Below are 26,146 nucleotides of genomic sequence, written 5' to 3' on the forward strand. Positions count from 1 at the left end.
ATATATTCCAGTTACACTAATTCATGGATGTGCCCATTTGTTCATTTGTTTATTATCCATTTGCTCATTTATTCAACAAATAGTTATTCAGTGTTCCTTATGCCATGCATACGCAGCATAACCAAAAATACAATAATGAAAAAAACATGCAAGTTTCTACTCAGCCCCTGAGTATTCCCTCCAGAAAATTTTTCAGAGGACTATTTCATGATGCCAGGCATGATGAAGTCAGAAGGATGGGGCCATGCTCTTGGCACAGCTGAAGGTAAAGCCAGTGCCTCTGTTCTCTAGACCAGTAGAGGGCACAGTTGATTAATAGTACGTATGTTGTTGATAGCGCTGCTATTAAACATGGGGGTATATGTGCCCCTATGAATCAGCACCCCTGTATCCTTTGGATAAATCAACAATAACCAAATTATAGAAAGAGCCCAAATATCCATCAACTGATGAGTGGGTAAAGAAGGTATGGATAGATAGATAGATAGATAGATAGATATAGATATAGATACATACACACACACACATACACACACACACACACACACAATGGAAAACCTCTCAGCGATGAAAAAGGATGAAATCTTGCCATTTGCAACAACATGGATGGAACTGGAGGGTATTATGCTAAGTGAAATAAGCCAGGCAGAAAAAGACAGATATATCTTTGTATTCGTATGTGGAATTTGAGAAACTTAACAGAAGACCATAGGGGAAGGGAAGAAAAAATAAGTTACAAACAGAGAGGGAGACAAACCATAAGAGACTCTTAAATACAAAGAACAAACTGAGGGTTGATAGGGATGGGAGGCGGGGTAGGAGGGCAGGGAAATGGGTGATGGGCATTGAGGAGGGCACTTCTTGGGATGAGCACTGGGTGTTGTATGGAAGTGATGAATCACAGGAATCTACTCCCAAAGCCAAGACTACACTGTATACACTGTATGTTAGCTAACGTGACAATAAATTATTTTTAAAAAATAAAAAAATATTTAAAACATAATAATAAGTATACAAGTCCTCCTCTTCCCTGCTTTGAGAAGTGATTAATTTGACTGAGAATGTATATAACATCTTCAGGATATAGAGATCCCTTCCGTCACATGCATTCCAAATTCTAGTTATTTTGAATAATTGCTAATCAATCCTTTGCACAAGGAGGACCAACAGTCTCAATGCAGAAGCCACAAAGAGAGCTTCTTTTTTTTTCAATATATGAAATTTATTGTCAAATTGGTTTCCATACAACACCCAGTGCTCATCCCACAAGGTGCCCTCCTCAATCCCCATCACCCACCCTCCCCACCCTCCCACGCCCCATCAACCCTCAGTTTGTTCTCAGTTTTTTTTTTTTTTTTAATTTTTTTTTCAACGTTTATTTATTTTTGGGACAGAGAGAGACAGAGCATGAACGGGGGAGGGGCAGAGAGAGAGGGAGACACAGAATCGGAAACAGGCTCCAGGCTCTGAGCCATCAGCCCAGAGCCTGACGCGGGGCTCGAACTCACGGACCGCGAGATCGTGACCTGGCTGAAGTCGGACGCTTAACCGACTGCGCCACCCAGGCGCCCCTGTTCTCAGTTTTTAAGAGTCTCTTATGCTTTGGCTCTCTCCCACTCTAACCTCTTTCTTTTTTCCTTCCCCTACGAAGATAGCTTCTAACAACTTGGCTTATTTGTATAACAGAGTTCTTATTGGCCATAAGCTGTATGTGAACCAAAAGGGAAGATTCTGTGGAAGGGAAGAGAATGTGCCTGCTGCGTGTTAGATAGACAAGGAGGCCCTGACTTCTATGGTCTATGCTTGTGAAACAAGTGTCATGGCAGAACTCAGCAAGCCTGACCAGGCAGGACTGAAATATCAGACATGCAGCAGCACAGGATGTCTTATATTTGTAGACAGAACACGTTCATAGGGACGTGAAAAAAGCCCCATGGTATGATCGCCGCCTAGAATACAGGGCATTGTTAAATCTGAATTCCAGATAAAGTGAATAATTTTTAAATACAAGCATGACCCACATGATATTGGAGATGACGTATACAAAAAAAAAAAAAGCTTTCATTGTTTATCTGACATCCAAATTTAACCGGGTGTCCTGTATTTTTATTTGCTAGAATCTGGTGATTCTATACACCATAGTCCAGGAACTGTAAGAATGAGAGCTAGACATCTGTGACGAGGGAAAGGAGGTGAGATTCTGAAATATCAGAGGATGAAAACAGTGACTGGGAAAAGCAGATCAATGCCTTTGGAATGTTTCTTCAGCCAGGAATTGTTTTTAGTGGTTTTTAATGGTTTGATCACATTCTTGCTGGCCGGTACTTCAAAGGCATCAACCAGCACCTGAGAACATCAATGCTAGTTGAATAATACTAAAAGGCAAATATGATTGAGTTACATGTATTTGTGAGATGGTCGGAAGCATTCAGTCCTCGCCCTGTCACATTCTTCATGGCTAATAACATGTTACCTCCTACTGTCGACAACTGAAGGCAGCAAGGAGACTCTTGCAAATACACTCCACAAAACGACAAAAATAAATATAAAATTCACCCTATAAAAAACATTAAACCCCTCCAATCGTTTAGGCGCATTTCCCTTTGGTTGTCTATGGAATTTGGTGTAATGTTTTTATTTCCTCCAAAAGGTAAGATGGATGTGTTCTGTGGGGATTTCTTTGAATCAATGAACATTTATGGAATATCTTCCATAGGACAGATTGAGAGGTGAGGGTAAGAAGGAGCAGAGGATGTTAAAGGTAGAAAAAAAACACTTTTTTTTTTTATTGACGTGGGCAGTTTCAACCCAGATGAGAAGATTAAACTTATTCTCACAGTCACTTGGACACACACACACACACACACACACACACACGATAATGATAGTGAAATCAATATTAAGAGAATCAAGAGCCAAATGGTGTAACACTGGCCATTCCTGAAGCATGACTCCAGGAAAAGGATCTATCAGTACATATACAAATATTCCATGTTTACTTTACAAGAATAGAATATGAACTGGGTGTTACATATGGGGAGAACATGTTAAATAGGAAAAAAAAATCCATAAGAAGGGCCGAGTGGTAGAAATAAACATATTGCCAAAAAAGGCTTTGAGATTACCAAAGCTGACTAAAAAGGAGGTTGTTTTGAGAAGCAGAAAGATAACAAAACGGCTTAATAAACCATTATATTAAGCAAAAGAGCCATGACAGTTAGTCAGAAGTAGAAGGTGGTGAGTTATAGAAGACAGTGCCATAGCATAATCATGAGCAGGGAGTTAATAATTGCATCCTGCTTTGCTTTGCATGTAAGTTTTCTCCAAATAGCCATATAAAATAAGCATTCCTATTATTATCTCAATTTTAAGATGAAAAAAATTGAAGCTCATCAGTGTCTAACAGAGACAATTAACAAAGTTCAGATGTGAATATAAACAAGCCTTCTGAATTCGGATCCTTTACACTTTTACTATGAATCAAGAAAAGATAAGGCTTATACAATCAGTGAATCGAGTTGTGCACTAGAAAAATAATGTATTGGCAATAAATATCAAGCACATTGTATCAACTGCATCCATCCACTCAATTCTTCCAAAACTTAAGATTGATCATCTAATAGGTGTCAGTAATTATTCTAGAGTTTTTCAACAAAATAAATTGTTCAAAAGCTTAAATTTGTTTTGTGAGGGATTCACTTTAAAACACTGGACGTGTATTAACTTTCCTCAAAATATTCAGTGACAAAAGGTATCTGGCGTTTTTAAGAGAATACTGGAAAGCGTTTGAAGAGAGCCATACTGATGAGGAACCCAGTGCATACAGGTCCCATTTAAATTTACCAGAAACATTTTGTTGAGAGAGAATAATTTCAATAAACAGGGTCTCCTATGAGTTCTGCTATTATAAACATGTTTGCTTTAGAAGAAATCATCTGTGGGGAAGCTTATCCAGTGGGGGGGGGGGGGGATATGTGCTCCCAGTGAGTTGCATCTTACAATATTTCTACAAGTTATTATTTGTGTCTCATTTATCTGTATTTTTCCTGTCTCCCAGCAGAAGACTCCTGAGTACAGGTAATGAGAAAACTGTTGAATGGATCATCATGTTTTAGCTTTTAGCTTTTGACTGAGACTGTGTTGTTTCATTAAGTAGTAAGAATTCTACAAACTTTAATAACTTTCTCTTTAGGAAAGACAAAAATAAATTTCATGTTTAATTACAGTAATTCATCTTAACTTAATATGCATATATATATTAATTGATTCACAATATTTTATTTTCTACTTCAGTTTTAATGTTCATGGTTTTGTTTGTACGTGTGTACATAGATATGCAGATGATCGATAAGTAGATAATAGATAGATAAAATAAACTGTATCTAATTTCTTTGGAAGTACACAGAATTAGAAATTACCATAAAAGTATTAAGGTTTACTCTCTGTGTGACCTTGGACAGTTTATTTCAACCGTCAGAACCTTAATCTGCAAAAAAATGAGGCTCAAAATAGAACATTGGGTTATTGTGACGATTAATAAAAATAATATAGGTCAAATAACAAATGAAAATGTCTCTATATAAATATGTGTATATATTTATATATTAGAGTTATATATCTATATGTATACCACCTGTAAACATATGCATTTTTTTTTCAAGACTCTTCGTTAAGTCAAAAGAAGTACCTGTTGTTCTGGCTCCTTGACCTCTCTTTTATGTAGTGAATGAAGTCTTCTGGGATAAACCACTTCATAGTTCTTCCCTCCAGAGAGTTCTTTTATCGCGTTTACTGAGGAGGGAAAAAAAGGTAAGAGCAGATTGAGTGAAGCAGAAGAAATAAACAAGCCGGTTGGTAATAATCAGCCGTATTGCGTTTCGGCAATAATGCCACATACAGAGGCTTAACTGAGTTTTATGCCAGAGTAATTTAAGAGTAGAGAGACAAAATCAGAAACCCACTCTTCCTCTCAGATCTTTAGCCTAGACCTTCACATACATCCCCACTGAAAGCTTGCAAGTGTATCTCTATTTGGTGAAAGTATTTCTTTTGGATTTTTCCATTTCTCTTTGCTACCTTGAATCTTCTGCGGAGGAACGTAGCAAGCAACACAGGCCAGCACAGGAAGGCAGAAACCAAACTAATCTTCTAAGACAATCTTCTATCAGTGTCAGCATAATTGAGTAGAAGCACTCTGAAAACTACACAGTGTTACAAAAATGAAATCAATGATGTATGCCATTTCTGATTCTAATATTTTTTCGTATTGTCCAATAGCAATATTTTACATTAACGAAGAAAACTATGATGCAGTAATAAAGCTCCAATGCCAGCTCCATAGAATGTTTGGCTTTTGCAATACAGGTAAATTTATTTTTGCATACAAAGCATGAAAAGAATAAAAATTAGAGAAGCAAACAATTAGAGCACTATTACTGGTCCGGAAGGGAACTTTGAGCCTGGAGCCATATGGAAAGACAATTGAACAGTTATCTCATCCAACCTTCTATCTACATTTTGAATTCTCATCTCAGCATTGTTTCTGCAAGTTATTTTTGAGATGAACTCAGCTTTCCGAAAACTAACACTGAATTTTCTATTTTCTTTTTTATTTTCCCACTTGATGGAGTCCTTCCTCCGTGTAGAATAGTGTCTAAGTAAATGTCAATAGATCAGCTCTTTGGCTTCTGAAGGGGGCTACTGGTCTACCCAGAATATAGATGCAGTAGAAACCAAAAATCAAAGTATGGGCCCAGGCTGGCAATTTACTAACACTGTGGTCTGGAAGGGCTTTAGTTCTCTGGGTAATGACTAGAGTGCTTTCTAAAGATAATCCCAACGTATTAAAGCACTCAAACCTAAATTCTATGGTAATATAAATTTATATTATTTTTTGATCTTTTAACAAATAACATTGAGTATTTTTTGTCAGTCATCTTGGGTGACTTGTACGCTTATCCCAAAGATGTACCAGAGAATATTTGTTATTAAATGTTGTTTAGAAACTAAAGCAGAAGCTTTAATTTTTTTTTAATGCTTATTTATTTTTGAGACAGAGAGAGACAGAGCATGAGCGGAGGAGGAACAGAGACAGAGAGGGGGACATGGAATCCAAAGCAGGCTCCAGGCTCTGACGCGGGGCTTAAACTCACAGACCGCAAGATCATGACCTGAGCCGAAGTTGGATGCTCAACTGACTGAGACACCCAGGCGACCCTAAAGCAGAAACTTTAAAAAATTCCTAGTTATGTCCATTTTCTTTTATCATTTTAGGATGGCTAAATGCACTTGACCACTTAAGAGCCATTGGCTAAATCTCATTAGGTAAAAACCAGGCCATTAAAGGGATATGCAATAGCTTTTCTTTCAATGAGATTTACTTGAGATTTACTCTTAAAAACATTTTGAAAACATTTAAAATCATGGAATCAACCCTAGGATACTGGAACTTTGGGTTTGGTTCTAATTTTTCAATTGGTTAAAAAGACAGAAGATTAAATGACCTTTAAGGACAGTTCATGTTGTGTATGGTTTTCTGCAAACAAATACCGAATTCTCTGTAATCTCTTTGAAGAGATGAGGACCATTTGGATAAAGTTTTAATAGGTTTTGATAAAATAAGTCTCATTACATAGACAAGACTTCAAGAACTAGATAAGATACCTCAAGACCTTCTTGCTGTTGCAGAGATAATCACTGGGCATTTTTATTTCTATTTAATTTATTTTTTGTAAAGGAAAACAATATTATTTATCAAAACATTTTATAACAGAAATTAAAAAGCCTAAAGGAACATTAAATCGATCATTTTAGCATTGAGTTAAAATTTTCCTAATTATCATAATTATGTCAAAATAATAAGATGCCAAGAGGTTCAGAAAATTACTCTTGCCACAAATTAACTGATGGTATTGACACAATTCCCTGAAGCTTCTTGCAAACCTGTAATACCAAACAAGCACACCATAAGGCAACCACATGCTGTCTTGTGGGTTATGTCCAACCAGTGCAATTAGTCCCATTAATATGGAGTTCATGAAGCCATATAGTCACCAATGTGCAGCCAACGTAACTCTTCTGACAATGCTGTTTGAAAATTGGTTTTCATCCATAATACACTATTCCAAGAGTAAATATCAGCCCAAGTTGCCCTTGGGTCATAAAATAATAACTATCCGGCTGATTCTTTTTATCAAAGCAAAAAATGATAGCCCACACACATTCCCCTTTCAGAAGGGTTGAGGGAAACAGGCCATCCGGCCAATGCAAGTTTTCTTGACATATACACTCATCTCCATGCTTCTACTTAGTATCTAAATCTTAACATTTCACGAAATCAGAAACTACCAATTGACTTAAATATGAAGTCAAATATGTACATTAGCGGAGAAATTTACCTCCAGCTCTTTGATGGCTGCACACTTCCAAATGGCAAATAAAATCTATCAACAAAGAAACCAGAATACTTTTTTTTTTTTTAATTTTTTTTTTTCAACGTTTATTCATTTTTGGGACAGAGAGAGACAGAGCATGAACGGGGGAGGGGCAGAGAGAGAGGGAGATGCAGAATCGGAAACAGGCTCCAGGCTCTGAGCCATCAGCCCAGAGCCTGATGCGGGGCTCGAACCCACGGACCGCGAGATCGTGACCTGGCTGAAGTCGGACGCCTAACCGACTGCGCCACCCAGGCGCCCCCAGAATACTTTTTTAAAAAGCCTCTGGCAACCTCTCACTATCTTCAGTGTGCAAGCAACAGATTTTCGGCGCTCTTGCAACATAGTACATTCTCTACAGGAAACAGACTTTCTCTTAATGGCTCTTCTATTTGTGGGACCAAGAAGGCCCCTGAAAGAATGAGATTCAAATGATCACAGATGACACAAGTTAGAGATACACAGCAGACCGAAATATCGTTTGGCTCAATCATCCTTCAGGTTGATGGAAATGACGCAGCCTCCTCCCAGCTGAATAAAATCAGGCTAATTACTTGGAAGCCTGTGGAACAAACACAACTAACTGCCATCCTGGGATTACACAAATCCGAGATGTAACACAATATGTTTCTACTAATTCATTTTAGTACTCCCTTTCTCTCTCTCCCACAGAACTCACACTTTGGATTACTTCTGGCCGGCAACACTAGATCGAGAAAAAAACAAAACTATTATTTTGGATTGCCTGAGATAATTATTTTACTGTATATTGGTTTTAGAAAAGCGCATACTCATTGGCAAGATTAATATCACAGGCACTGGTCTGGATTGCCACGTTCTGTTTTAATGTGTTTGGGGGCAATTTTGGAGTTTAGCACATTTGTATATAATATTTGGCATTTTCATTTTTGATCAAATCTGTTCCAAATCGTTTAAAGAATGTCTTTCCAAACTAAACACATGACATTAAGCCCTGGATCAGAGTTTATTCAATATTGACTTCAGATCTGGGCTACGCTGCACCCCCTCAAACTCTGGCGATTTGAAGCTTAGTGTAGTAAAAGTGACGACAAACATCGAGGAAAAAATCCACCCTCATTAAATCTATCATTTTGGCTATGAAGATTAAATTATAAATGCTCTTGAGGCTCATCCAGTCATTTTATGAAGATAAGAAAGAATTGTTAATTTGAAACAAAATGATTTTAAAAAGTACTGTACCCTCTGGATATCCTGTTGAAATATATTAAAGAACTTTCTCTTTTGTCAGTGCACGTACATCTCACCCCCAAACAACTGTTACATCCTTTTAAATATTTGGGTTTTTTCCTATGATGAAATCCTGGAAGTTATTTTTCTCAGGGGATGGTGAAGTGCGTACAAACAGCTGGCCTAATTATACTTCATTATTTTATTTCATGTCTATGGAAACTGTTCATGTCTGTGGAAACTGGGCACAAGTCGTGGTCCGAGGCACATATTTTTTCTTGGGATGGTGGAGGCAGATCAACAAAAAGGAAGAGATGAGAAAATGAGAATTGCTTTATTTTTTACATTCCGGCTGGGAAAGAAATCCATGTAGGAATAATATCAGTGGGAATAATACTCACTGCCAAGGGGACAGTCTTGAAAATAAAAAATGGGAGGTAAAGTGGGGGGGGGGACTCTCTGTTCAAGATAGAAGATGAGGGGGTAACTGTCTGTCGGTCACCCTGTTCTCACAAGAGATACTGCAAACCCTCTGTCCCCACCACCAAATACTTGAAGACATCACGGTTTTAGGCATGGTTTCTAAGGAAGCTGTCTCTTGGTGCCATGTTGTGAATGCAAAGACGAGAGAACAGAATCAGCTAGTATGCCCAATGTGGTGAAAAGCCTGTCGTGTGGGTGGACTCCAGGGTTAGCTGTTAATGGATCCTGCTTGATCTTTATGCTGTTCAATAAAGCTAGTTCCCAAGCAATTCTCAGGGTCCAACCAAGTGAGGGATCCCAAAGAATTTTTAGAGATAGCACTTTTGGAGACATGTAGGGAAAGAAGGTTTCTATTAAGGTTGACTCCCAAAGTAGCAATTGAAGTCAATAACTTAAATGCCCAGTACAGTTCTATAGTTAATGATGTGAAGTAAAACTCACACAAGCCTGGAAAAGAAATCAGAAACAGTGGGGAGGAGGTGGGGAGAATTGCTTTTAGTGACCAAGTAGGGAGAGTGCAAGAGAGAAGAGAATCTTTCCCTCCCTAACCCTATACTTCTTGTTGATGATCTGTTCCCATTCCTACGTCTCCGCAAGCACTCTAAAACCCAAGAAAAGATTGAATGGGAAGGATTTTCACGCACCGAAGCTAATGTGGTGACTTAAATAAGCTCTGGAAATAGAAATAAGTTAAGGAAATGTGTTACCCAATTAAACTTAACCAACATCTAATTGGTGAATTTCTCAGAAATGGAGGGACATGCCAGAAGTGACCTATTATGGAGAAGTAAAATTTCTCTCCTTTTGAAGTCTTACGTGTTTGATAACCAGCAAAATAGAAATAAATGATCCATTTAAGCTTAACGATAACCTTGTTTTGATCAGGTAATAGCACAATGCTTTAGAAATATCAAGCTGGTCACCTGTTTATTCCTAATTAGTCATACTTATTATCACCAGTAATGGCAGGACCAAACATAAAAACGTGCACTCAAAAGGAACAGGACGAGCCAAACTGATCCCTATAATTACAGCGGATACTTTCTGAAAGCCTTGTGCACAGCGGTAGCTAGTCAAATCCGCTGCATCTTTACTGCTCTGAAAGTGACAAGCGGGATTTGACGAATTCCACTTTGTGACACGAAGATCATATTCTCTGCTTCAATTAAGCTGTATGAAGTTTTCCCTTTGATGGCTATGTATTCCCATGTCAGACATAGGAAAATGGATTCAAGTCGTCTCCTTCCCTCTCCTTTACACTGAGGGTTTACGGCAGTCACAGCCCCCCCCCCCCCAAAACAGCAGACTAAAACCAGCCCAACTGGTGAGTAAAATTGGTTTAAAAAAAAAAAAGCTATTGAGAGAAGGTGAAAAGCAAGCAGTTCACTGGCGTATCTAACAGAACCCGAAAAGGAATTAAACACCGACCTGGAACTGGAGAAAGGAGGAACGTGACCATGACCGTCCGAAGAAGCCCCTGCAGCATGCTGGATGAGCCCAGGGGCAGAGTGCCTGCCCTTCTCGCTCAGGGTGCACTGCTTGATCTGTTCCTGACTCCTCTCAAGTGAGACAGAATGAAACTCCCGGGTTCATTCTTGTCTCTGCTTCAGGAAGTGTTTACTAAAGGTGTTGCACAACCCTGAAGCTGTTGTCCTGCAACAATGGCCCTGCAGGAGGAAGTTCTGGCTGCCTCCTGGATCTAAGGCTCCTTTACCATAAGCTATTGTTTCTCTTTCTTTCATGCTTCCCGCATTCCCCAGTCTGGAGTAGTACATTTCCAGTATATGACTATAGCCCACGAAGCTACCTTGGGCTAACTGGCTTGGATGGACCTTGGTAAGTGTGCACATTTATTATGTATGTTATAAATGTATGCAAATGTTTATATATGTATTTGCTATGTATTATATATGTATTGCTAAATATATGCTATGTTTACAGATGTATTTGCTATATATGTATTTGCGAATGGCATTCTTCCCGCACATACAGATGCGGTTCAGTGAAGCAATTTCTAATCCACTCCAATTATTAGATAAAATTCTCTTTTCCAGTTATCTTCTATTCTGTTCTCACACAATGGTGCTCTCAGGGAGCTTGAGCCATCCTGAAATAAGAATGTAGGACAATACAAGCTCAAGGTTGTTCAGATCTCCAAGGGCATCTTCAGTGTCATCTCTAACAACCTGGAGTGGGAAAAAGCCTTATTAGACCCAAAGGACGTAATTTCCAGAAAAAACCTTGAGGGGCTGTCATTGGTGGTAGTGAGGCTGAGCAGGCATGTCCAGATAGCACAGTGTATGACTCACTAACTGGCTCGTGGTGAGCTCCCTTACTAAGTTCCAGGTCCTTGATACTTACGATCATATTAATTCTTATGACACTTCTGTATGATAAATGCCATCTTACCCCTATTTTGTTGATTAAAAACCTGGGATTTAAAAAGATAAAAGATTCAGGGGCGCCTGGGTGGCTCATTCAGTTGAGAGTCCAACTCATGACTTCAGCTCAGGTCATGATCTCACGGTTCATGGGTTCGAGCCCCACGTTGGTCTCTGCCCTAACGGTGTGGAGCCTGCTTGGGATTCTCTCTTTCTCCCTGCCTCTCCTCACCTTTCAAAATAAATAAACTTCAAAAAAAAAGCCTCTTCAAAATAAAAAGATAAAAGATTCAAAAGATTGAGACTCAGCTGTCCTCCTTTATATAGTAAATAAGAATAAGAAGTTTGCCCAGGGGTGCCCAGAGGGCTCAGTCGATTAAGCGTCCCACTATTGATTTCGGTTCAGGTCATGATATCAGGGTTCCCTGGTTCGAGCCCCAAGTAGGGCTTGGGATTCTCTCTCTCCCTCTCTGTCCCTCCCCTGCGCTCCCTCTCTCTCTCACACACACACAAAATAAATAAACAAACAAAAAAAAAAGTTTGCCCAAAGTCATTTTATCTAGTAAGTAGCAGAAGTGGAATTTGAACTTAGTATTGTTTGAGCTCTTAGTCACACATTCTAACAGCTGATTTATACACTCAGTCTTATTTCTGTTGAGAAATTATGTATATATATATACATATATATATATATTCCTATAAAATACACATTCCATGAGCTAATCCTGAGGTTATTACTATTAAATCCATTCTTAATCCACTAAAATTAGGCATTATTCTATGGATTCTGAAGCACATTTTTGTAATAGAGCGATTTCAATGAAAAGGGATTTCTCAAAATGTCATATAGGCATCAGCCAACAACCACAAGGGAATTTTTGTATCTACTTACTGAGCATTTCAGCTGTAGGATTAGGAATCTCCCGGGTTTCTTTTCTCTCAATCCAAGTTCTACTGCTTTGTCTTTTTCAGGGAACAGAAAGTTTATACCCACTTTTGGGGCGCCTGGGTGGCTCAGTCAGTTGAGCATCCAACTTCGGCTCACATCATGATCTCACGGCTCTTGAGTTCGAGTCCCGGGTCGGGCTCTGTGCTGACAGCTCGGAGCCTGAAGCCTGCTTCAAATTCTGTGTCTCCCTCTCTCTCTGCCCCTAACCCACTCACATTCTGTCTCTGTCTCTCTCAAAAATAAATAAACATTAAAAAATGGTTTTTTTTAAGTTTATACCCACTTTTTAATTATTACATGATTTCCCCCATTAATTCTATGCACATTCATTAGTACCTATAAGGTGAAAGACCCTGAGATCACAGTTGAAAATGTAGTCATTCCCTTTGAGATGCTTACAGCCTGGCGAGGGAGATAGGCAAGGACATGTCCCACAAAGATGTGCTAAGTGAGTGCTGCCTATACATTATGATACACTGTGCTTTAGGCTAGGAAAGATGCAGGCATGGGGGTCAGAGGCGACCCTTAGCAGGGCAAGGAAGACTTCCTGGAGGCAGGAACAATGAGGTCAATGAAAAATTAACTTTGAGAAAAAATGAGGATGTAATGTCATTCTCGTTTACGGTAATACTTTAGCATTGTTGGAGCAGAGTCCCTGGAAGAATGGGAAGAGATCCTACTAAACAGAACAAGTTCATTTCTGGCTTTGTCCCTGTAGGGAATGGGCACCACTGACAGGTTCTAACCAATGTGGCAACTTGCACACTTGCCCATTTCAGTGGGTGGTGCACTGGAAATGAAGAATGATCTCGGTCTGCGTAGGGATGCATACGACATTTTTAACTGACGATCGTCCTTCAGTTCTCTTTAAATCTCTAAGCATTCCATGCCTTTCCAGCTGTCATTCTCAGAAGTTTTCGTCACTCTGCATAGCCTAGAATTATATTTATGGTACCCTCTCAGGTCAAATAATTTAAACCAATCTCTAAATGAATTTTATTCTCTATTTTCCTAGAAAATATTCTATTCTCTAAATTATTCTCTATTTCTTAGAAGATGTATGGAGCAAACATAAAAATTGAATTTTTTTCTTAGTTTATTTATTTTGAGAGAGAGAGAGAGAATGTGTGCAAAGGGGGGGGTAGGGGAGGGGCAAGGCAAGAATCTCAAACAGGCTCTGTACTCTCAGAGCCAGATGCGGGGCTCGATCTCACAAACTGCGAGATCATGACCTGAGCTGAACCCACGAGTCAGACGCTTGACAGACGGAGCCACCCACGTCCTCCAAAAGTTGAATTCTGACATTTAGTTTAATTTTCCCCTTTGTTTCTTGTGATAGATGCGACGTTACCGCTTACATCTCTTATCATCATTATTGGTCAAACTCTTTGCCGGAGCAGAAAATAAATGACAGAAAGAATAGCTAAATGAGGGAGCCACATACATTTCATAATATGCTTAGCTCAGAGTACTGCGGTACAGTGTGAAAAAGCACAAGTTAGCACTCAGAGACTGTGATAAACTATAGTGATCAATGGTGCCATACATATTTATATATATATGATACATATGATATAGGTATATGTCTTATACACACACTTGTACTATTCCCTGAGAGAGTGGACTCATGCAGTAAAGCAGGTAAGAAGAAAAATACCAGTTTGGGGTGTGTCACATGGAGACAGGATGTCCAGTTGTTAATTAAAAAATAAATAAATAGATAGGTCTGGAACCAAGCTAGAGATCTATTTAAAAGAATGATAGATTCCACGGATTGAGTTTTTATATGTGAGTTAACGTATTTTTATCCTCACAACTTTCTTGTGAACTAAGTGATACTTTTATTAGCATTTTTTTTTAAAAAAGAATGCACTAAGGTAAAAAGATGTGAGGCAAAACCATGCAGTTGTTCTGCAAAAGAAGCAAGCTTTAGACCCAAGCAGCATGCCATAAGGGTCAGACCTGTACATGGCCATCTACAGGGCCTCTTGAATTCTTAGATTTCAAAATAGGGGTTAAAAAGCATGTCACGGTCTTTGCTGTTGATCCCCACAATCTTGTGCATCCCAAATCCTTAAAGAATTTTTATTAATCTATTTTTAAAATTTTTTTTAATTTCAATTTTAGCCACCATCCAGTGCAGTATTGGTTTCAGGAGTAGAATTCAGTGATGCATCACTTACACACAACACCCAGTGTTCATCACAAGTGCCCTCCTCAGAGCCCATCCCCCATCTAGCCCATCCCCCCACCCACCTCCCTCCATCAACCCTGTTTGTTTTTTATCATTAAGAGTCTTTTGTGGTTTGTTTCCCTCTCTTCACTCCCCCCGCTTCCCATATGTTCATCTGTTTTGTTTCTTAAATTCCACATATACGTGAAACCATATGATATTTTTCTTTCTCTGATTGACTTATTTCACTTAGGCTAATACATTCTAGCTCCGTCCACGTCATTGCAAATGGCAAGATTTCATTCTTTTTGGTGGCCAAGTAATATTCCATTTTGTGTGTGTGTGTGTGTGTGTGTGTGTGTGTGTGTGCATCACATTTTCTTTATCCATTCATCAGTCAGTGGACATTTGGGCTCTTTCCATAGTTTCATAGTTTGGCTACTGTCGATAATGCTCTTATAAACACTGGGGTGCATGTGCCTCTAAGAATCTGTATTTTTGTATCCTTTGGGTAAATACCTAATAGTGCCATTGCTAGATTAGAGGGTAGTTTCTATTCTTAATTTCTTGAGGAACCTCCACACTGTCCTCCAGAGTGGCTGCACCAGTTTGCATTCCCACCAACGGTGCAAGAGGGTTCCCCTTTCTCCGTATCCTCGCCAACACCTGTTATTTCTTATGTCGTTAATTTTAGCCATTGTGACAGGTATGATGTAACATCTCATTGTGGGTTTTATTTATATTAATTCGTTTTGCAAAAAGTTCTTTCATTACAACTACTACAGGGACCATGAATATCACACGACATGTGGTTTGGGGATATGGTCCCCTACTCCTATTGAGTGAAACACATGTCACATTATCCCCATGCCCAGGAGAGAACTCCTCCTGTGCTACTCCTGCTCCACGCACACTCATTTATAACAATGCTATGGACTGAGCTTACAGTCACCTTGCAAGGGATTCCCAATTATTAATCCACAGAAATAACTTCTTTCTAATAGCGCAACTGGGTATTTTTGTTCAGAAAAAAATTAGGTTTTCCGAAGTCACATTGCAAGACATTATCAGAATAGAGATTTAGACAACTACCCCTAAAAACAAAATAATGATGGTAAGAGCTAATTCTTTCAACACTTACTAAGTGCCAGAAACCTGGCTAATGCTTTGAAGATGCGATCTCCCTGATTTCTCACCGAAATCTGGCAATTACAGTAGTAGATGTTGTTGTGTTGTCGTATCGTGAGGAAGAGCACAGGATCTTCGTTCGGGTCCCACTCTGTCACTTGCTGTATTATACAGGGATTATGACTTTCTCGTAAACCTTGATTATAGATAAAGTTAGGTTCCAAAGTCATGTAACGGGTAACTTCTAGCATTCTGCTTCGCTGGAGTTGACAAGGATCAGAGGCTATCATACATTTGAAAAGCATTTTGTAGACGTGCCCACAATACCGACTCCACACTTGGCCCTTCATCTCGTCCATGTTCGTGAGATGACCTTCCCTGGGCTACATGTTCCAGGCCCCTTGGACATTAATGGAGACCCCAACAGAAATGCAGGGAGGCTTATTCTGCTCTTCCCTAAAGTTGTTTAGATAACTGGTAGAGATAATATAGGTCCCTCCCCCCCACCCACGCCTGTGCACCAGTGGTATCGCGAGATCTGTTAAGTGTTCGCTACCAAGTAAGTGGACCCTTTGACTTTGCCACATACCCTCTGCAGATCCCCTCACTTTACAAAATCTGCAGACGCAGGTTTGGAGTTGGTGGAGAACGTCTGTGCAGCTGTCAGGATCATCATCCGCCAGATTCCCCCGTCAGTAAGTTACTCTGAATAGAACTCTGTGTAAACTGTATGCGGGGTCCTGCTTTGTGTTTTGGTCTCCAAGTGCCTTCTCAGTTTGGAGGTTACTCTGCTGCCTCTCCTCCATCTTCTAACAGTTGGCCAACCAGCCAGGATATGGAAAAACGAAACAAGCATGGGTAAAGGGGCCCATCCCCAGGGAAAGCCTCTTGTCCTTGGGGAAATCCCAAGCTGGCCAGTCACCTCTGTGGAGAGACTTGTCCCGGTTTTTTGACCATTTTAGACCAGCACATGAGTATAAGAACGCCCCCAAAAAGCCCAAGGGATTGTTAGATATCCTATTGGAAATGGTGGAGGAAAGGATGGAAGGGAAAAGGGAAAGTGAACAAACTGTTGCTGCAGTAGTTCGGCCATTGTTCTGTGTATTACAAGACACCACAGGAAAGGGATTACATGAGACAGCACTTTGAGAGCGATCTCCCTGTCTCCTTGCTAGTAATCGCTGGTTTCAACACTCCCTTGGGTAATGTTCAATTTAAAGCGCCCCAAGCAGTGAATCCTTTGAGTTCAGTTACAGATCTGGGGAGCCAGGTGGGACCTCTGGCCTAACCCCTTAGGGTTCCCCCAGCTCCCAGTAAGCAATGCAGTGGGCAGCCGCAGCTCAGCTGGTCCAGCTCATCTATATTGCAGGAGCCGGTGGTGGGGGGCAACGGAGAATCCTCCTTGGCACTTGATTTGTCTAGTCTGTGTACCTTGGTTCACTGAACAGTTTCAGTGGCCACTCAGGAGCTTTTAATCAGAGAATTCCTTCAGAGAGGTGAGAGGCAATTACCCTACAAATCAGCTTTAGGGTTTTGTCCTTATCTAAAGCAGTGGAGGGTAAGGGAGATCTCTGGGGAAGTGTTTTAAGAGAAATACCCTTTTAGGGAAAAAAAAGAGAAAGAAAGAAAGAAAGAAAGAAAGAAAGAAAGAAAGAAAGAAAGAAAGAAGAGAGAGAAAGAAAGAAAGAGAGAAAGAAAGAAAGAAAGGAAAGAGAGAAAGAAAGAAAGAAAGAAAGAAAGAAAGAAAGAACAAAAGAAAGAGAAGGAAGGAAGGAAGGAAGCAAACAAGCAAGCGAGACAGAGAGAAAGCCCCCCTTTGGTAAATGGACTGGCAGATTGAATACTTCTTTTCAGGCAGAGCCTAGAAATTCCCAGATGAAGAATGTCAAAAGAAAGTTTTAAGAAGATTACACTGAGGATGACTTTAACACTCAAATGGCCTAAATGAGGATCTTTTAAAAGATATCTAATGAGTGTATACGCGCACCCAAATTGAGAAAGCCAGCTATTAGACTAAACAACCTGAGCACGATGCATATTTTCATTGGTACTTGGAAGCTTCTAAAAATACTCACAGGATGAAATGGAACCAGATGGGTATAGCAACCTACAATGTCTTTTGGGTTGACATCCTTTGAGGTATTGAAAGCAACTGTCCTTACCTTGCAACTCTTTGCAAAAACTAGAAATGACGCCCCAGCAACAATACAGTTTTTCAACATGGCTGGGAACTCTTATCTAGATCATTCCCCATTCCTAAGACTTTTTTTTTTTTTCAACATTTATTTATTTTTGGGACAGAGAGAGACAGAGCATGAACGGGGGAGGGGCAGAGAGAGAGGGAGACACAGAATCGGAAACAGGCTCCAGGCTCCGAGCCATCAGCCCAGAGCCTGACGCGGGGCTCGAACTCACGGACCGCGAGATCGTGACCTGGCTGAAGTCGGACGCTTAACCGACTGCGCCACCCAGGCGCCCCTAAGACTTTAAAAAAAAAAAAAGGGAAAAAGAGGCCTTTTAAAATACAAAAGGCCAGAAAAGCACCTGATGAGGTTGTGGGGCGATGGTGGGGCAGTTTGGAGCCAAAGGCCAAGAAAGAATTCTTGAGACATCCTTGGTGCAAAAAAAGGTGATTTTATTATATGGTAGAGCACCTGCCTAAGGAATGTGGCGAAAACCTCAAGGGAAGGCAACCTGGCTCTATGCGCATGTGCGACATTCCTCATGACTCTGTAACAGAGACCGCCCATTCAGACTGTATGTTATCATATACGGGAGACTTTAGGGTCTTAGCCCGCTGAGCCCCTGCTTCTTCCTGGAAAGAAAAACCTCGGTGTCCCCCAGGGACTCGCTATGTGTGACTCACCACTACAATTAAAGGACAGGGACAGGATTTGGGGGCAGGAAGAGCTGTCCCAGGACCCTGAAGAGAGACTGATTATATACCTGGGAGTTGGGGAGGTAAAGTCAAGAGGAAGTTTTCCAAGAGATTTTCATACGCTAAAGAAGACAGAGATGACTGGAAGGCCTTGCTATTGTTAAGCTAAGGTTATTTTTCCCTCTAGCAAAACGTTAGCCTTAAGACAGTAAGGAGTTCCTGGAGAAAGTTTTACTCTGCCTTCCTCAAGTAGTTGTCAATGGCCTGCAGGTTATAAGGAAATTTCATCGTATCTGCCATTTCCTTCTTGCCTTCGGTCCCAGCATCACTATGGAGGGGTGATATTGGGGCTCCAGGAAACTGAGTCTGTTTCTGGTTCTTACTGGAGCACCAGGAAGACGTTACTGTAACTGTTTCACTCCCAGGACCATCATGCCTCTACTCCCAGGTTTTCTAGTCACTAAGGGCAGAAAAGGAATTCCATTCCACATGTGGAAGATGGTATCTTTCCTCGCTTTACGAAAATCTCTTTTCAACCCAGAATCCTCACTATCCTTTCTGCTTTCCAATTTAATTATTTCAAAGACGGTCGTGTAGAAATACGAGCAGATGGTGTTAGTACCGGAACCAGGAGGAAAAGATTATTCAGTCCCCACCTACTTAGGCCAAGGATGCAAGGTCTTCCTAAGAGGAAGAGAGAAGGGAGCAAAGTCTTTCTGGGTGATCAGAGTATGCCAGTCGTCACATTAGCATGGATCATTCCATCTTTTTGTTTGCTTGCGTGCTTGCTTGTTTTATTTTTGAGAGACAGTGTGCAAAGTAGGGAGGGAGCAGAGAGAGAGAGGGAGAGAGAGAATCCCAAGCGGAACATCCAGAACTGTCAGCGCAGAGCCCGACGCGGGGCTCGAACTCAAGAACTGTGAGGTCGTTGCAGGGATCCATTCTCGCCACAACCTTGAGAAGGAAGTAGCATTGAAAAACCAAAGACAGTTGATCTTTCCTAAGCATGTGGGACAAATCCTGGCACCCTTGAGTACAGGATCTTTAACGTAAGTTTTCACTTAATGAAAACATTTCTAAACTGTCGCGCATTTGCAATTGCTTCTGGAGCAGACACAGCCATACCGCTCCTTCAAGCCAAAGACGGACTATAAGGTGCCTGAACACTGAGGCACTGCCTCCACTGTTTAGCCTGCACCTAGAAAAGAACCGCTCAGAGCTGGTGCTGAGTCAGCGCCTCCAGGGATGCTATTAAAGGCTAATGGCAAGGGGCATACGGAGCGCAGGTTTTAACTTGGCTGGATATATTCCTTCTCTCTGTCCTCTGCACACGATGCACACATGTTGAAATTTCACCTAGTCACGTCTCTACCTCCACTTCCGGTAACAGAACAACCAAAAGCACAAACTTAAAGTGGGAACGTAATCTCCAAGAGCAGACAGACGGGTCGTCAGATTCAACATTGTTAAATATTTTCGTATATTTGAAACAAGGAATTCCACCACTGAGAATCACTCTAAGAAAATTGTCTGAGGTAGCAAACGGGTTTGAGGCAGCAAGATGTTAATTACATTATTTTTAAAGGAAAAGGTTAAAACCAAATTATCCCCCAAATACGAAGGTAGCTATGGAACCTGCTACACTCAGTGACATATTAAACCATTATTTTAAATTACCTGTGCAATGAAGTTTGGTACTATGGGAAGTCTCTACATTATGATACTAGAACAAAAGTAAAGCAATAAAGCTATATACAAAATGATCAAAATCTGAATAGAACCTCACAAACCTATTCGGAATGAAAAACAAACAAAGAAAAAAAAAAGCCAAAATATTTGGAGAAGCTTTTCTTTTCTTATGTATTTATTTATTTATTTATTTATTTACATTTTAGAGAGGGGGGATGGGGAAAGGTAGAAAGACAATCTTTTTTTGTTTGTTTATTTAGAGAGGGAGAGAAGGAGGGAGGGAGAGACAGAGAGAGAGAGAGAGAGAGACAGAGAGAACATGCGTGGAGGAGGGGCAGAGAGAGAAGGAGAGAGAAATCTCAAGCAGGCTCCCTGACCCAGGTTTCAAGTTCATGAACCATGAGATCATGACCTGAGCCCAAATAAGTGTCAGATGCTCAACTGACTGAGCCACCCAGGTGCCCCTAGAGAAAGAAGCTTTTCTATACGTGCTGGGAGATGGACAGTTTCTATCTCTTTCTTTCTGTATTTCTTGATTCTTAAGTAGTGGTTGCTATTTTGTTTTTAATAATTTAAACATTATATAATCAATACCAAAAAATCAAAATATTTTACAAAATTATTGACAGGGCTTCCCTCCCCTAAACTGAGCTCTCCTTTAGGATATGGGCTGGTCATCCTCATATCCCAAGACCCCAGCGTAATTCTTCGAAACGAGTAGCTACTAAATATGTGTTTGCACACTGAATTAATGGTTAGAGGAGGATCACTTAAAAAACAAGCAGAGCCTGTGAACCACAAGCCATCAACAGCCGAGTCTTAGAATAAAAGGAGGAAAAATAGCGATTAGTCTTTTAAAACCCAAACCCCTTTAAAGCCTCAGGGTTCCCTATTCTGACTTATCATATTCCTGCCTGTGGTAAGTAGATACCATGACACGAATGAAAGAAAGCGATTTGCTTTTAAGCTTAGTAAATACATTTTTACATAAGAAGGCTGAGAGATTTTGTTATCGCCTTTCAGGTACTATATTTACATAAGAGTTTAGTTTCTTGCTTAGGTTTTGCTATTATAACCAGCCAATAACCCTCTGGCACAAATTTATTAGCTAGTTTAAAACCTGCTACATTCCATTAGGTTCTTTGTACAGGCATATCTCGTCTTACTGCACTTCGAAGGTATTGTGTGGGGTTTTTTTGTTTTTCTTTTTTTTACAAGTTGAAGGTTTGTGGCCACCTCGCGCCAACAAAGGCTATTGGTGCCGTTTTTTCCAACAGCATTGGCTGACTTCATGTCTCTGTGTTACATTTTGGTAATTCCTGCAATATTTCAAATTTTTTTCATTATTATTATATTTGTTATGGTTACCTGTAATCAGTGGTTATGACTGGCTAAAAGCTCAATAACGATTAGCAGTTTTTAGCAATAAAGTATTTTTTTAACGTTTATTTATTTTTGCGACAGAGAGAAACAGAGCATGAACGGGAGAGTGTCAAATAGAGGGAGACACAGAATCTGAAACAGGCTCCAGGCTCTGAGCTGTCAGCACACAGCCCGATGCGGGGCTCGAACCCACGGACCGCGAGATCATGACCTGAGCCGAAGTCGGCCGCTTAACCGACTGAGCCACCCAGGCGCCCCTAAATATTTGTTAATATTGGTTAAATGAGTAAATTTAAATTAAAGATTGTTTAAAGTTTTTCTAGGAAGAATTCTGTTACCTATTAACCTAGAATTTTGGTACAGATTTTTCACTTTAGAAAAGTTTTCAGTAACCCGTATGAGCCCTCCTTACACACTATTATCAGGAAATCCATTGTATTTCTCTTTTACACCCACTCCCAAAAATCATTCAATAACTTTTACAACTTTACATAGTTGATAGAATGGCATGCCCTTCCAAGATATTGGGCGTAGAATGAGGATTGGATTCTGACTGGTCTGTTATTGCAATTGTATAGTTATTGATCTGAAACTGGTCCATACTGTAGAAGCATTTTTATAGGCCCTGGACCTTCCCTACACTTCCCTACGATGGTGTTTCAGATAGGGCATTAAGGTTCTTAGTTCACGTGGACTTAGTTAGATGCTGTTCACATTGACTTGTTCGTTCCAGAGTAACTAGATCTAAAGGTGATAACAGTTCTATACTGCTTCAAACCTAATTCTTCTCAGTCAAACTTAAATCTTTATCTAAAGCCCAGCTCTCCAGCTTAAATTCCCTTTTCTCCCGTGTGACGTAATTCAGAGGCCCGAAGCATTCCCTGAGTTGCTTCACACAATTCGGGAGGCTGGCAACTCCAAACTCTGTGGGGTATGCCAGCGGGCTGGAGACCCAAAAGAGCTGATGTTAGCTCAAGTCTGAAAGCAGTCTGCTGGCAGAATGCCATCTCTCTCAAGGAAGGTCAGTCTTTTTTCTATGAAGGCCTTTAACAAATTGGATGAGGCCCACGCATCATATTATGGTGGGTAATCTGCTTTACTAAAGTCTATTGATTTAAGTGTTAATCTCATCTGAAAAAATACCTTCACAGAAACAGAATATTGTTTCACCAAGTATCTGGGTACTACGGTCTAGCCAAGTGGACACATGCAGTTAATCATCACAGGGCATAGAGGTTGCGATTTGGCCTTTTCCTCCTTAGAAAACCCCGTGCTCTTTATTTAAATCGTCACGTTCGCCACAGAGATCTACTGCATACCAAATGGGTATTGCAACTTTTTAACCATTAAAAAGAGAGAGAGAGTGAAAGGACTTGTTATATACTAATCCACTATTCCTAGAAAAATGTGTCCTACATTTGCGTATCAAAGAAGGCCCTCCAAGTGATCCTTTGTAGGACAAGGAGGGCCAGCTTCTCTGGATTAGAAATCCTAAACCCATTCTACAAAGTAAGGGATACCCCCCATGTATGGGGGGCTCCCCAAAGTATGGGAGCACCCCCATAATGCCTGAAGATGTGACAGGTTAGTAGAAATGAACTAAAAGCAACTGGAATTAAGCACCAGATGCTGATTGCAAGTCCTGAGTACATGTTTTTGTTTTTTGTTGTTTTTTGAGTAGACTCTGAGACCCAAATATGCTTCTTTTGAGCAGGTTGGGATCAATATAAGCCAGGAAGAACAAAAACTATATATTTCTCTTTCTGTATCTAACTTATTTCATTAATATAACTTTCTCCAGGTCCATCCATGTTTGTCATAAATAGTAGGATTTCCTTCTTTGTTAAGATTGAAAACTACTATATTGTGTGTATATATATATATATATATATATATATATATATACATATTGTATATATATATATATATATATATATATATATATATATACATATTGTATATATATATATACACAAATTTTTCCATCAATAGACATTTAGGTTGTTTCTGTACATTGGAGGAACTCTAAGATTAATGGTGGGGGTCTTACTTTCAAACAAACTATATGGAAGAACATTGTTTGACGAGAGTAACTGTTCAACTAATTGATCAATTTTATATCTAAGTCATTTTACAAATTCTGTTTCTGTGTCACATGTTGCTGGGTTCCTAAGAAGTGTTCGGTAAGGTTGATAGGATCAAAATACAGGACAAAGCGATCTTTTCTGATTTCTCTGCCAACGTAACTAAGCAAAATTGTTAACCCATGCTCTTATCAATGTGTGATCATTTATACACTACATGTATCAATGCAAACCATCCAATTATTCATATATTCAATTAATTTTTGGATTACACAGGTGGCTTAATAGGTCAAGAATGAAGCCATATCTGAGAGTGCCTTAAGAAGAGAGGAGATAAATGTAACTAAATGTCAAGGAACTGAGAGAAAAGTGTTTGAAGAAATTAAAATTCAGAATATCGTTTAAAAATATTGGTGGTTAATTTTATGTGTGACCTTGGCTGAGCCATAATGCCCACATATTTGGTCACACATTATTCTGGATATTTCTATGAAGGTATTTTTGACGAGGTTTACATTTAAATCAGCAGACTTTTTTAAAACCACTTTACTGGGGGCGCCTGGGTGGCGCAGTCGGTTAAGCGTCCGACTTCAGCCAGGTCACGATCTCGCGGTCCGTGAGTTCGAGCCCCGCGTCAGGCTCTGGGCTGATGGCTCAGAGCCTGGAGCCTGTTTCCAATTCTGTATCTCCCTCTCTCTCTGCCCCTCCCCCCGACCCCCCCGTTCATGCTCTGTCTCTCTCTGTCCCAAAAATAAATAAACGTTGAAAAAAAAAACTTTACTGAAGTATGATTGACGTGTAAAAAAAAGCTGTACATATTTAATGTATACAAGTTGATAAATTTGATATAAGTCTACATCTATGATATCATCACCACTATCCAGGACATAGACCTATCTAACTCCTCTTATAATTTTGTGGTAGGGTCCCTTCCCTAAGGAGAAAAAAAAGAGAGAAAAGAAAAAAAAAAAAAAAAACTTCAAGGTAACCTGGCTATGCGCCTACGTGACAACATCCCTCATGACCTTGTAAACTGAGACTACTTAATCAGACTACATGTTTGTGTGTGTTACCATATATGGAAGACAAAGAAATAGAAAATGTATTAAAAAAAACTATGCTGCTGGTCGTTTGGGGCTCAGTTCTTTGGGTGTGAACCCAGTGAGTGGTTCCGGCATGAATAAAGTTGCTTCCTGGAAAGAAAAGCCTCGGTGTCACGACTCTCTGTGCGAAAATCCTGCTACCATTTCCTCCCACTCCCACTCCCATTACCATTATATTATTATTATTATTATTATTTTCCCAAGGAGTTTATTTGGGCATACCTGGGGAGAGGGAGGCTCTGCATCTTAAAGAAAGTGTTGGGGCTCTTGGTGGTGAAGCTGTGTCTTGTGCTGGTGATGCAGGGTCCAGGAGGGCAGTGGGAACTTGATCGTCAGTTGGGAGTTTGACCGGGTGGGAGAGCAGGATAACAAATTAGAGCCTTCACAGGCTGTTTTGCAAAACCGAGAGGGCCCGAGATGCCTCCATTTAAGTCCCATGCACTGGTGCCAAAGCTGGATTAGAACACTAAGAAATGGAACATCTGAGAAAGTGATGAAAATAAAGAGGAGGGTGTTGTAATTGACGTGGCAATGGACAAAATGTCCCGTGCCTTCTGACCCCTAAGACAAAGGAAACATTAAATAGGAATCACCCCCAAACTCCTAGGAGAAAACTTGCATTCTTTCTCTGTCTTTTCAAGTTGTAAATCTTTTCCTGTCTTTGAAGATAACAAAAACGCTGCCCACAGAGACTACGGAAGAAGAAGGGAGGGGGCTTTTAAAACGTAGAAATTCCCTTGTCAATTGCTTTATAATGCACCACCACAACTAACTAAACACCAAATACATCCAAGTGTTCCAAAAGGGACTTGTATGGTTAAAAGCTGTGCTTTTAATCCTTTTGTTTTTTAGCGAGTGCTGCGGGAGGTCATTGAGAAGCCGTGACCACAAGATGACCCTTGAGGTGGACTCATTCCATTTGTCCTGGTATAATGTCATCAGTCATCATTTTAAAATGTAAGCATGTATGTCACAGAAATAATCAAATTCCTTTGTCAATTGCAATACAATGAACTCTCACCACGTCTTTAATTGTGGCAATTTTTAAGTCTTTGGTCATTTGCAGACAATTATCGTTGCACTCTGATGCTTCGGAAAAAAATGTATTCCTACAAAAGTGCTTCATCTTCTGGGGCGCCTGGGTTGAGCATCTTGATTTCGGCTCAGGTCACGATCCAGTGGTTGTGGGATCGAGCCCTTCACTGAGCTCCACGTTGAACTTAAAAATTGTTTCCTTCAGCGACATTCATAGA

At 40.1% G+C, this 26,146-nt stretch overlaps 1 protein-coding gene and 1 long non-coding RNA gene across 7 annotated transcripts in view; one reads left to right on the forward strand and one right to left on the reverse strand.

The window, feature by feature from the left end:
• ADAM28 (ADAM metallopeptidase domain 28) overlaps positions 1–10,699 on the reverse strand; it is a 76,238-nt gene extending 65,539 nt beyond the window's left edge. For 4 of the 5 annotated variants that reach the window (XR_006707208.1, XM_045456879.1, XM_045456870.1 and 1 more), the window contains exons 1-2: positions 10,554–10,698; positions 4,688–4,791 (exon numbers count right to left, since the gene is read on the reverse strand). Coding sequence is in view for 4 of the 5 variants with exons in the window: in XM_045456879.1 (XP_045312835.1) it covers positions 4,688–4,791; positions 10,554–10,611 (162 nt within the window). In the remaining variant the exon portion in view is untranslated. Of the gene's footprint in view, positions 1–4,687; positions 4,792–10,553 lie in introns of all 5 variants that reach the window. The other variant, XM_045456892.1, reaches the window with a different exon arrangement.
• LOC123587295 lies at positions 4,723–25,920 on the forward strand. Of its 2 annotated transcripts, none has more exons than XR_006707217.1 (2): positions 4,723–4,809; positions 25,746–25,920. It is a non-coding gene; the product is annotated as an uncharacterized LOC123587295 (long non-coding RNA). The 2 variants fall into 2 exon arrangements; XR_006707215.1 differs by lacking the exon at positions 4,723–4,809 and adding an exon at positions 16,345–16,451.
• Positions 25,921–26,146: the final 226 nt, after the last annotated feature.

The sequence above is a fragment of the Leopardus geoffroyi genome, chromosome B1, assembly GCF_018350155.1.
Source record: "Leopardus geoffroyi isolate Oge1 chromosome B1, O.geoffroyi_Oge1_pat1.0, whole genome shotgun sequence".
Lineage (NCBI taxonomy): Eukaryota > Metazoa > Chordata > Mammalia > Carnivora > Felidae > Leopardus > Leopardus geoffroyi.